Here is a 13,151-nt window from a genome sequence, read left to right as displayed (position 1 = left end):
ATTAAAAACGGGCAAAGGATTTGGATACACATTTCTACAAGGAAGATATGCAAGTGGCCAAAAAGCACATGAAAAGGTGCTCAACATAACTAATCATTAGGAAAATGCAAATCAAACCCAGGAGATATCACCTCATACCTATTAGGGATGGCTACTATCAAAAAACCTGAAAATAACAAGTGTTGGAGAGGACGTGGATAAATCGGAACACTTATGCACTGTTGGTAGGAATGTAAAATGATGTAGCTACTGTGGAAAAGATGGCAGTTCCTCAAAAAATTAAAAATAGAACTACCATGTGATCCAGCAATACCACTTCTGGGTATATACTCCAAAAAACTGAAAGCAAGGTCTTGAAGAGACATACATAGACCCATGTTCACAGCAGCATTATTCATGACAGCCAAAATGTGGTATGTACAAACATGGAATATTATTCATCCTTAAAAAGGGAGGAAATTCGGACATCTGTTGTACATGGATGAACCTTGAGGACACTATGCTAAGTGAAATAAGCCAGTCATAAAAAGAAACACTTATGATTTCATTTATATGAGGAACCTAGAGTAGCCCAATTCATAGACAGAAAGTAGAATGGTGGTTGCCAGCAGGTGGGAGAAAGGGAGAACGAGGAGTTAGTGTTTAATGGGTACAGAGTTTGAGTTTTGCACAATGAAGAGTTTTAAAGATGGATGATAATAGTACAACAGGAACATACTTAACACCATGAAACGGTACACTTAAAAACAGTTAAGATGGTTAATTATATGTTATGTGTATTTTACAAGTATAAACTTTTTTTAAAGGTTGAAACACTGTACTAGTATGTGTTAGTTTCATTCACTTTTTTAAAATTTACTTTCTTTCTGTTTGAAGAAAGAATACATATTCATCCAGAAAGCTAGAATACAGAAAAGTGTACTTCCTTCTTAAAAATATAGCCGATATTCTCACCAAACTGTTGCTGTCTTTCCTCCTACTCTTTTCAATTAATATATATTTAATTATAAAATTGGAATCATGGGCTTGATATGTAGCTGGGCAAACTTTTTCACTTAACATGCCATGAAACATCTTTACAACAATAAAAAAAAAACACCCAGAATCTTTTTTGTTGTTTGGAAATTATATACAAAATAAATCAATACTTACTTAGTCACTGATAATTCATTATTAAAAATGACTCAAAGAATCTCTTAGATAGAGCTTTGCATCAACTAAGATTAATTCTGGAAATTAAACCTCTAAGAGGACAATTACTGGGCCAAATGGATAAACAGTTTTATGGAAACAAAATATACTGGATATTGTGAATGGCTGACTCTCCAACATCCATTCCACCCTACTTTACTGAGCACAGTAATACAGTGTATACAACTGGCCACAGATCCAGGGATGGCTCCTGATTACTCTAAACCAGGGGTCAGCAAAGTTTTCTATAGAGAGTCAGATAGTAAGCATTTTTCATTTGTGGGCCATTTGGTCTCTGTCCCAACTACTCAACTCTCCCACTGTAATGCAAAAGCAGCCATAAACAATAAGGAAAAGAATGCCTGTAACTATGTTCCAATAAAACTTTATTTACAATAGGTGGTAGACCAGATTTGGCCCTGGGGCCTAGTGTGCAGACTCTTAGTCTAAAACCCCTCATCTAAATCTTTGATCTAAAATCATTGCAATCCCATCCCTTTGTACTAGAGAGTGGTCTGGAACCCAGGTTTAAACCAATCAGTACAGCCATTTCTTTGGCAACAATTATTGGTTCTGGGTAGGCACATGGCCTCATAGGCCCAAAGGAATTGACAGGAAGAATCCTTATTAAATGGTTTGGGAAGAGGTATTATCTCTGCCACCAGTTATAGCTAAGGAAGCACATAGTTCAATTACTGTTGTCAGTTATCCTACACTACAAGGGAAGTTAGGCTCAAGATAAAGCAAGCACTGTGGACCGTAGAACAAAGAGATGGAAAAAATCTAGGTATTTAAATATATTGTCAAACCATTCAGTCAATCCACTCTGAAGTCTGAAGTGATCCAATACATTTCCTTATTATTATTATTTTTTTTGGGGTACACGGGCCTCTCACTGTTGAGGCCTCTCCCGTTGCGGAGCACAGGCTCCGGATGCGCAGGCTCAGCGGCCATGGCTCACGGGCCCAGCCGCTCCGCGGCATGTGGGATCTTCCCGGACCCGGGGCACGAACCCGTGTCCCCTGCATTGGCAGGCAGACTCTCAACCACTGCGCCACCAGGGAAGCCCCCATTTCCTTATTTTTTAAGTCAATTTAAATTGAGTTTTCGGGACTTCCTTGGTAGTCCAGTGTTTAAGACTCTGTGCTTCCACTCTAGGGGGCATGGGTTTGATCCCTGGTAGGGTAACTAAGATCCCTCATGCCGCATGGCATGGCAATCAATCAATCAATCAATCAAGAGAACTTTCTGTTATCTATAGTCAAAACCATTCTGATAACTGAATACTATCAAATTGCCCCCAGAAAAGACTGCATGAATTTATACTTCTATAGTAGTGGACAAAAATATGTGCTTTAGCCCACTGTACTTTTATAGGCAAAAAAGTCTTAATTTATATTTTATCATTAGTTTCAATTTTATATAGTATTTAAGAAATGTCAATAAATATTAAATATTCCAAACATTCAAATCTCACCTTCTTTTCAAGAAGAATTAGTTTAAACAGGATTAGGACCTGAAGAAAGAAAAAAAAACTGTATTAAAATAAGAAACTCAAGCCTATTTTTCATTTGCCTTTGCCTCTCCTCAAACATAACCATGTATCATTGAATCAATAATATTAAATAATTCTAGAGCTTTAAACACTACATTGAAAATTATGAACTTATACTGAGAAATTCCTGTGTCCTTGAAAAATGTGTATACCACTTAAATTGCTATCAAATTGCACTTTTTGGAATAAGTTGCGCCATTTTTGCTTGAAATATCTGCAAGCTCCTTAAAAGTAAGGTACTATTCATTTACTTCTGGATGTCCAGGGCATTCACAGAGCAGATACTCATTACAGCTGTTAAGTGAATGATCCATGTGTGTATGTCCCAGTCAACAGATGCCTTAAGAATAAAGATCAAAAGATATAAGCATAGATATTTTACTGGAAAATGTTTCACTCTCAGGGCAACATATAAAATATTCTGCAAGATAAAAACACGTTTCTTTCAGATGTGGTGTACATATACAATGGAATACTACTCAGCCATAAAAAAGAATGAAATAATGCCATTTGCAGCAACATGGATGGACCTAGAGATTATCATACTAAGTGAAGTTAAGTCAGAAAGAGAAACACAAATGCCATAGATATCACTTATATGTGGAATCTAAAATATGACATAAATGAACTTATCCATGAAAGACTCACAGACATAGAGAACAGACTTGTGGTTGCCACGTGTGTATGAGGTGGGGGGTGTGGGGGAGGAGTGAATTGGGAGTCTGGGATTGGTAGATGCAAGCTATTATATAGAGAATGGATAAACAACAAGGTCCTATAGCACAGGGAACGATACTCAACATCCTGTGAAAAAAAGAAGTTTTTTCCCACTCTGATTTTATGATATCCAAAATTACAAAAACCATAGAAAAAAGTATCCTATCTTGCACAGAAATAAACAACACTATTTGTATACTTTTAGAAATTTCTATCATATAAGCACTACCAACACTTTCAACTTTGTATCACTATGCCAGCTGTCTCAGAAAAACTAAAACATGGTTATGCCACACTCTGCATTAGACCATGCAGCTCATGGAATTTGCCCAGTTAAATAATTTTAGTACATCATAAATTAAATAACATATCATACCTTGTGTCGAAAATGAAGCACAAGATCTCGAGGAGATAGACCTATAACGTTAAAAAAAAAAAAAAAAAAGCTAATCTGTGACTACCACCTACTGTTTTTGTCAAAGAAAGTTTTAACCTCCTCAAAAGAAAGGCAGGTAAAAGTAGGAATATGCAAATATTTAAATATTTATGTAATACCTCATTATGCACACGCATAATCAGAATTTATCAAATACTGTTAACAGTCAAACAGCACTGCGATAGAACTTTCTGCAATAATGAAAATGTTCTAAATCTTCACTGTCCAATAGAGTAGCCATACGTGGTCACTGAGCACTTGAAATATGGTGTGACTGACAAACTGATTTTTAAATTTTATTTAATTTCTATTAATTCTAATCTAAATGTAAACAGTCACATGTGGCTAGTGGCTCGTGTTGTGGTCATGCAGGTCTAACACCTCCCCATTTTCCAGCCATCTTACAAATTACCCAAGTTTAGAAACTATGAAGCTTGTACTACTGTGGCAGTCGATCATTTAAACATGGTTTTTGGTCACTACACCCCATAGGCTACTATTTCTGAATCACAGTCTTCTCTGATCATCTGCCATAAGACAAGATAAATTAATTTAGAGAAAAATATATTCTCAGAATAGGAGCTTTGTAACCAGCTTACATTACACACAGGATTGCAAAAGTGGAGTTCCAGGGTTTGGCTACATCATGCTAAAATGGGAATTGAGCAAGCATAAATCACTATGTGATCGACAATTCTTTTTAAAACATGAAAACGACATTTATTGAGTGCCTAACACACGAACGAATGTTCTGGGTTGTCAAAATAGAATAAAACCCTCAACTTGAAAAATCTTAGAATAGAAAAGAGCTAATAAGCAGATCTCTCTCTCTTGCTCTCCCTCTGTGTTATGACAGGGAATTGACCTGGTCAGCATTAATGTAAGGAAAAGAAAAAACTTCCATTATTACTCTGAAAAGCAGAAATTTTCCATATACAGTAATAGTTGTAAATTTTGATACAAGTATGTTACAACCCTTCTTAATGTAAATACTGTCTAAGAAGATATTTAAGGAAGCAGCGGCATCAAATGTTGGAGAATTCAGATCCCATATAGAAACATAATTCTTATCATGAAGTTTTACATGCAACTCAGCATGCCAAACAAAAAGAAATGAGGGCATTTCTTCTGACTTGTAAAAAAGTAACTTACCAAGATATACCTGGGATCCTTCTAATGAAGTTCCTCCCAGGGAACTATTCATATGTTCATAGAGCTCCTGTAAAATACAAATTCAGTTTAGAACAATTTACTATCATTTTAGACACTGAATTAGAAATAGGATGACCAAGGGAAAATTGGTTCTTTAACTGAGGCAACTTTGTCTCTCTGAAACTTGCCAGTTTCCAGCAATCCTTCCTTCTCTTCCTCTACATATTAGAGCTTGATTCATTCCCATGGTGGTATGGATTCCTAGGATAAATTTCCTCTACTTCCCTGCTAAATAACTAACTGTCCTACTCTCACTAGAATCCAGGAGAGATCCATGTTCTATACATCCATGGCAGCCTCAAGAAAAACATATTATCCATCTTCAGTAAAGTAGGAATGTGGCTTTTCTGTGTTTTTTAGTATGGGAGTTAGGATCCAGAAATGTGATATATAAACATACTGCTCAGTGTATTAATAAGATAACAAATGTAGAGAAGAAATGCCATAGCGAAAGGGCTATTATCCATTAACAGAAACATTTATGTTATAGTCAACTGTCAATCATTATTTTCTAATAAAAGATGGTTTCATTAAGTTTAATAAATATGAACTGTACATTTTGGGATGATCATTGGCCCTTCAATATTATTTTCAAAGAAGAATGTCCTTCTTAAGCTAATAAGTGATTAGCTCACACTATTAAAAATCTACTTGATTCATGAATCTGTCTTCACACACATCTATGGGGGGGGATAAAGTTACCTTTAGAATGGAAATTTGGGAAAAATCCTTCTCTTCAAAATATGCATGCGTAATGAGCTGAAGTTTTGCTTGAAGTAAGCCATAGAGAGGCTTAAAGAAAAAGAGAAATTACCATTAGTTTGATCATAGTAAAAAAACACCCCACGACTTTTTAACTTGAAAAACCGAGAAGGAAAAAGTTACTGACAACTTTAGTATCTTATTATTCACAGCTGAACGTTGTTAAGTCACCGTTCTAACTCCTGGACTGCAGCTGCAAAGTGCCTGACCCACTCAGAGCACCGGGGTTGAGAGTGAGCACAGACCTCCTGGGTCTTGCTCCAGTCACTCAGCAGCGTAACTCTGGGCACTTAACCTCTCCACGTCTGCTGACTGATGTGAACATAGGTATATGAAAAGACAGTACATCTTATGGGGCTTTCTCGTATTAAATAACACAGGTAAAAGCACTTTCTAGAGTATCTGGCATATAGAAAGCACTTAAACGCTAGCCATCATTGTCATAAAATTTAAAACATATCATAATCCTGTACACTGTTCTGCTAGCTTGTAGTAACATTTAATCATCCTTATAGCACTAATTCTTATATTCAGTTGAACATTCATGATTAAATTTAATTTCATTTCCCCATTTTTTGCCCTCTATAGAGGCTTAAAACAAATAGTCTGTGTCCTTTATAATATCCTACGTAATATTCTTTTGTATATCTGAAAAAAGTTACTCCTTAATTCTTATTTCTCTATTTAAAACCTTCTTCCTACCATTTCCATCCTTTTATGTTCTGTTCTAGATGTTTTCTGGTTTCTGTGTCCTTTTTAGGATGCAGAGACTAATGCTGAATATATACTCTAATTAGTTAAAACAAGTAATAGTGGAATAGTTTTCTCCCCCAATATCCCGGTTAATATATCATTATTTCTATCTAAATATATTTTTATACATAGACTAAAATGCACTAAGAACCACCAAACATTTTTGTGTGAGCTGGCTCTCACCATCCCCCTGCCTGTTCTATCTGTCTGATAAAACTGGCTTTTCACCCCAATTTTATCATATAGCAGTTACATGTTCATGAGAGTTAGACATTTCTTCTCTGAGATATATCTTTATTTGTGAAATGAGAACAATAAATACTTAGATCTCTCTTCTTATGAGGATTAAAATGACAACTATATCTAAAAAGTGCCTGGTATAGAATACTTGACATATAGGCACTTGATAAATGGCACTTATTATTATTATTACTGTTCTTTGAAGAATTATTCAGAAAGCCTTTCAACAAACATGTTGTGCTTATTCAATATCCAGCACTCCTATACTTTGGTCATCTGGTCCAGCATTAAAAAACAATAATTCACTGATGTATATTTTTTCAGGCTACCCTTCTAGCAACTGTGTACAGGAGTCAGATTAGCAATTTACCAATTTTCTGATATTGAAATCTTTTATAACCATTCCTTTTCTAGGAGACTATTCTTGCCCTATATTTAAAATTACTTGGGACTTCCCTGGTGGTGCAGTGGTTAAGAATCCGCCCGCTACGCAGGGGACATGGGTTCAAGCCCATATGCCGCAGAGGAACTAAGCCCACGCACACAACTACTGAGCCCGCGCGCCTAGAGCCTGTGCTCCGCAACAAGAGAAGCCACTGCAATGAGAAGCCCGTGCACCGCAGGGAAGAGCAGCCCCGCTCACTGCAAACTAGAGAAAGCCCGCATGCAGCAACGAAGACCCAACGCAGCCAAAAAACAAACAAACAAAAAATTACTATCTTGGAACAAATACCCTGATCCTCAAAATCGTATTAGTAAGGTCCATAGTACTAAATTATTCTCACTCAGGTTTTGTTTTTTTCTTTTAAAGCTTAGTACTAAGCAAGCTACATTTAAATTGTCTGTGAATATAAGAAATTGGAACAATTGCAGAAGAAATAATTAAATAAAACCATAGTTTTGTTGGTGACTAGGCTAATGAAATATTCTCAGTTTTGCATTAGGTTAACTGCAGAAACATCTGTACTCAGTAATCACATAGATCTAAGATAATTAATATGATAGATATCTAGATATTTTTTTCCCACAAACAGAATTGGGGGGACTATATTTTACATGTAGAACTAGGCATCTGGTGTTACTGGTAAAGGTGTTATTAACCCATTAATAATACAAATGGGACATCACAAATGAGTTAATAGAGACAGTTATGAAAAATAAGAAATGCTATATATTTTCTTTTGAAAACTAAAAAGTTAAAATGATTATAAACTTGCATCTGATCAACCTGTACAGAGAAGACACAATTTTAAAGTGTTGTTATAGTGCAACTCATTATGTCATTTCCTTTCCTCAAACATTTTCAGTTTTTAAAGAGCAAGCTAGGGATACAATTTTTCACTGCAAAGAGCCATGCCCTTTTGTATCATCAATAAAATCTGAGTAATTATGATACTTTGAATTTTAGTAAAATATTACTTATCCACAGTCTCGAGAACAAAACAAAGCTGGATAAATTAAATATATCAATGCCTCATTTTGCTTACCTATCAACCTACTTCCCCAAAACTGATCTATTAGATTTCCTCCCTCTTAACTAGTTTTGGGCAGAGGGGAAATGAGAGTGAACCTGCTGAAAGGCAAAGAGGAGATGCAAGAGCATCAACAATAAGCCTCTGACTAATTTTAATATATCACTGTTTTCATAAATCTCTCCTCATTCTAATAATGCTTTATCATCAAATAAAAAGCTGCCATGAGAGTTTAACATTAACAGGTTATTTGGTCTCTTACCAGCTTGCTTAGAACACAGACACTTTTCTGAACGGTCTCTCTGGTGATATCTGCTTGCCGTACTTTCAACGCCTGTTATAAACAAATAGTCATTATTAAAAATATTTCATGGAAATATTTAAAAATAATTATTTTTCAATATAAAACAGCAATCAGACAAAGTATCTTACACCTAATTAAAAGTACTTATTGAGAACCTCAGAAGGTATTTATTGAATGCATAAGTGTCAGCCAGAGCACTCTGCCAGAATCTGGCAGGCAACGGGAATATAACAGTGAGAGACAATCTCTGCTCTCAAGGAACTGACAGTCTGGTGGAGATTACTTTATGTGTAAATTGCCACATCCGTAATGCAAATCAGTCATCCCTGGTTCTGGTTTTAAAATGGACACCCCTTTCGGAGACTAATGTTTCTGGTGACAAAGGGACAGTTTAACAGCTTGTTTCTCCAGAGATGGAAGAATTGTCAGCAGTTTTGTTAAGCTGGTTATTCTACGTTACTGGAGTCTACCCTGGCACACCTGTATTGTACTGTAGCCCAGCCCTGAGCCGTAACTCAAGCCTCGGTGATTCTGAAGATGATTACATGAGATATCTGCAGTTCTCTGCTAGTAGGAAACAGGACTTGATCAACCTCAGGTAAGGCTGTGAGGGCAGTAAGAACGACTCTTCCCCCTCTAGTGTACTGCCTGACGTCTCCTTGGATCTGTCCTGAGGACCATGGGGTCCCAGTGTCTTCAACTGCCTGAGGACTGATGATTCATCATTAGATTACATCAAGAGTAGAGCCTTTCCTCAATCTGTTTCTACCTCTTTACCTTGATTGGATTCATCCGTCGGGTCTCAGCTTTGTTCAAAAGGAAAGGAAAGGCTTTCTCCTAGGCTCTAGGGCTCTCTGATGTCTGGTTTATCTGTCTGGTTATCAGATGAGGTGAGAACAACCTGGAGAAATGGGCAACCCCAATATACTCTGGAGTGGGTGAGACTCAGGAGGTGACGGAGACAAGCAGTATGAAATGCCACTTAAAGGCTGTCTATGTAGATAGAGCATGAGGACTGTTGTTAACGACAACAGCATCAGAGGAATAATTTTACTAGTGGTTATATAATTTACAGAGGATAAGAGGTAGTGAAAGGAACAGATTTCCAAGAAAGGGCAGCAGCTCAATTCATCTCATCTAATAAGATGTAAGGTACATGAAGAAATCAAATGCGTAATTATTCGCAGGTTTCTTTAATCTTTAAACTCAGTTATTCATTTGAACCACAAACATTTACTGGGTGTGTCCTATGTTCCAGGGCCTGTGCATGGAGGGTTATTTCACGGTAGTTAACTACTTTGGGTATGCTGGGATTTATTCGTGCAGTTTACTTTTAAATGCTTCAGGGAAACACACACACACACACACACACACACACAGAGCAAATGTGGTAGAACATTAACAACTGTTGAATGTAGATGGTGGGTATACAGGTGTTTATTGTGCAATTCTTTTAATTTATCTACGTGTTTGAAACGTTCATTATGAAAGTCGAAAGAAAATTTTTAAAGACTTACTAAGTTAATTACCCACCTGAGGAAGCTTTTAAAACTTTGCAATTGCCTAGGATCTACTACCAGAGATTCTACTTCAGTCTGTAGAAGGAAAGGCCCAGCAAGTATACTTAAATTAAAAAAAAAAGTCTCTGGGGCTTCCCTGGCGGTCCAGTGGTTGGGACTCTGTGCTTCCACTGCAGGAGGCACAGGTTCGATCCCTGGTCAGGGAACTAAGATCCCGCATGTTGGCCAAGTCTCTTGGCAAAGTCTCCATGTAGTTCTGGTTAAAAACCATTGTTTTAGAGCAGTGGTTCATAGTCTTGCCTACATATTAGAATCACCTGGGGAACTTTTAATACTCCTGATGCCCAGAACATTAAATGAGAATCTCTGGGGTTGGGACCTAGTCATCCCAAGTATCTAAAGCTCACCAGGTGATTCCAACATGAAGCCGAGGTTGAAAAGCGCTCACTACTTCAGAGTATTAATAATTTCATAAGAGGAAAGAGATCTTTACTCAGAAAGGGTATCCCCACCACAAAAAGAACAGTGCTGTGTAGAAGCAAACCAGGAAAGTGGAAGCTACCCATCCTGGTTTATTTAAATTTATTAATTAGAGATATTATAGTAAGTTAGGCATTAAGCGGGAAGGTAAGTTTAAGAATGGTTAAAAAAAAAAGAATGATCAAAATCTTAGTTATATATAATTAAGATAACTTGCAAGTAGTTTGCAGCTACTATAAGTACTTTCCATTACTTCTAGAATGTTCCTTAAAAAAAATACAACACTCATTACCATTCCATTTTTTAAAGTTACATACCAAACACTAGAAATAGAAAACTCAAGGACACCATGAAATTGACATACAGTATTTTGAAGACAAATGGGTAATTTTGTTATCAATATCTAAAAACAATGTACAAAATATTATACAATATTGGGCTTCCCTGGTGGCGCAGTGGTTGAGAATCTGCCTGCCAATGCGGGGGACACGGGTTCGAGCCCCGGTCTGGGAGGATCCCACATGCCGCGGAGCAGCTAGGCCCGTGAGCCACAACTACTGAGCCTGAGCGTCTGGAGCCTGTGCTCCGCAACAAGAGAGGCCACAACAGTGAGAGGCCCGTGCACCGTGATGAAGAGCGGGCCCTGCTTGCCACAACTAGAGATAGCCCTCGCACAGAAACGAAGACCCAACACAGCAAAAATAAATAAATTAATTAATAAACTCCTGCCCCCAACATAAAAAAAAATTATACAATATAAATATAATTAGTTGCCAATGTCAACTTAGAAAAACATTCACGTGAATAAACTGGTACTATAGAGAAAACAGCTACATAGTTTATAAAAATTTAAAACAATATCACAGGTACCACATGAAACATAAAGATTATGTATTTCCCTAAATTCTACATCTTAAGTGGCCAACAATTGAACAATTTTTTAGTGTTTTTTGGTGTTATTCATTTTAACTGTACCTTGGCTTCAATTTGTCGATAGCAAGAGATACCATATACAGTGGCTCCGTTTCCATTTCTGGGTGGCAAGTGAAAAAACACAGTATCTAAGAGATATACAGAAAAAGGTAAATACCAAAGTGAACTACCCGTATTAATAATGAACTTTGACATTATAATGCAGTCACTTAAACAAAATGATGAAGTTACAAGGAACCCATGTCAGACTTATTTCTAGCATCACAACCACTGGTTTCTTAGAATTCCTCTCACTGCCTTCCAGTGTGCACTCATCACAAAAAGCCCAAGAGGCTGAAGCATAACAGGTCGAATTGAGACTACAATCACTTTTCTGAGAAAATACTTTATTATACAGGATTATTCCAGATAAAAAGAAAGTAAAGAATCATACAGGGAATTCTCTGATGGTCCAGTGGTTAAGACTCTTCACTCTCACTGCTAAGGCCCTGGGTTCTACTCCTGGTCGGGGAACTAAGATCCCATAAGCCGCATGGCCAAAAACAAGAAAAAAAAAAAAAAAGTTTATCCTTAGGGACTTCCTTGGTGGTGCAGTGGTTAAGAATCCGCCTGCCAATGCAGGGGACACGGGTTCGAGCCCTGGTCCAGGAAGATCCCACATGCTGTGGAGCAACTAAGCCCGTGTGCCACAACTACTGAGCCTGCACTCTAGAGCCCGTGAGCCATAACTACTGAGCCCACGTGCCACAACTACTGAAGCCCGCGCGCCTAGAGCCTGTGCTCTGCAACAGGAGAAGCCACCGCAATGAGAAGCCCGTGCACCGCAATGAAGAGTAGACCCCGTTCGCCGCAACTAGAGAAAGCCCACACACAGCAACGAAGACCCAACGCAGCCAGAAACAAATAAATAAATTTATTTAAAAAAAAAAAGAATCATACAAACCAAAGGGAACACATAAATTTTGAATAGATCCAAGAAATTCTTGGGACAATTGGGGAAATTTGAACATAGATTAGATATGAGATGGTATTATGGAATTACTGTTAAATATCTTAGCTGTGGTAAAAGAATTGAAAGTCATCCCGGGGAATGATCTTACTTTTACAAGATGCAGGCTGAAGTATTTAAAGTGTCATGATGTTTGCAACTGACTTTCAAATAGTATAGGCAAAACTGTACACATATATAAAGAAAGTTTGTGGAATATTTACCATTCTTCCAACTTTTCTGTATGTTTAAAAGCTTTCATGATAAAAAGGTTAAAAAAAGAAGACTTGTGAGGTTAAAAGTACAGCATTTTAATTTTATGTTAGGGACTTCCCTGGTGGCACAGTGGTTAAGAATCCACCTGCCAATGCAGGGGACACGTGTTCGAGTCCTTGTCTGGGAAAATCCCACATGCTGTAGGGCAACTGAAGCCATGCACTATGGCTACTGAGCCTGCACTCTAGAGCCCGTAAGCCACAACTACTGAAGCCCGCGCACCTAGAGCCCGTGCTCTGCAATGAGAAGCCAGGGCAATGAGAAGCCCACACACCGCAATGAAGAGTAGCCCCCTCTCTCCGCAACTAGAGA

The 13,151-nt window shown here is 37.5% G+C and overlaps 1 protein-coding gene across 1 annotated transcript in view; it reads right to left on the bottom strand.

The window, feature by feature from the left end:
• The window catches only part of AVL9 (AVL9 cell migration associated), a 63,903-nt gene that overhangs the window by 33,577 nt on the left and 17,175 nt on the right, over positions 1-13,151 (bottom strand). The window contains exons 3-8 of the mRNA XM_081244665.1: positions 11,618-11,703; positions 8,601-8,672; positions 5,814-5,903; positions 5,052-5,118; positions 3,840-3,880; positions 2,669-2,707 (exon numbers count right to left, since the gene is read on the bottom strand). Coding sequence (XP_081100791.1) covers positions 2,669-2,707; positions 3,840-3,880; positions 5,052-5,118; positions 5,814-5,903; positions 8,601-8,672; positions 11,618-11,703 — 395 coding nt within the window. The remainder of the gene's footprint in view (positions 1-2,668; positions 2,708-3,839; positions 3,881-5,051; positions 5,119-5,813; positions 5,904-8,600; positions 8,673-11,617; positions 11,704-13,151) is intronic.

Source organism: Mesoplodon bidens, assembly GCF_964165515.1.
Source record: "Mesoplodon bidens genome assembly, chromosome: 9".
Taxonomy (NCBI): Eukaryota; Metazoa; Chordata; class Mammalia; order Artiodactyla; family Ziphiidae; genus Mesoplodon; species Mesoplodon bidens.
Note: the sequence above shows the minus strand (reverse complement) of the source record. Positions and strands in the feature narration are given on the sequence as shown.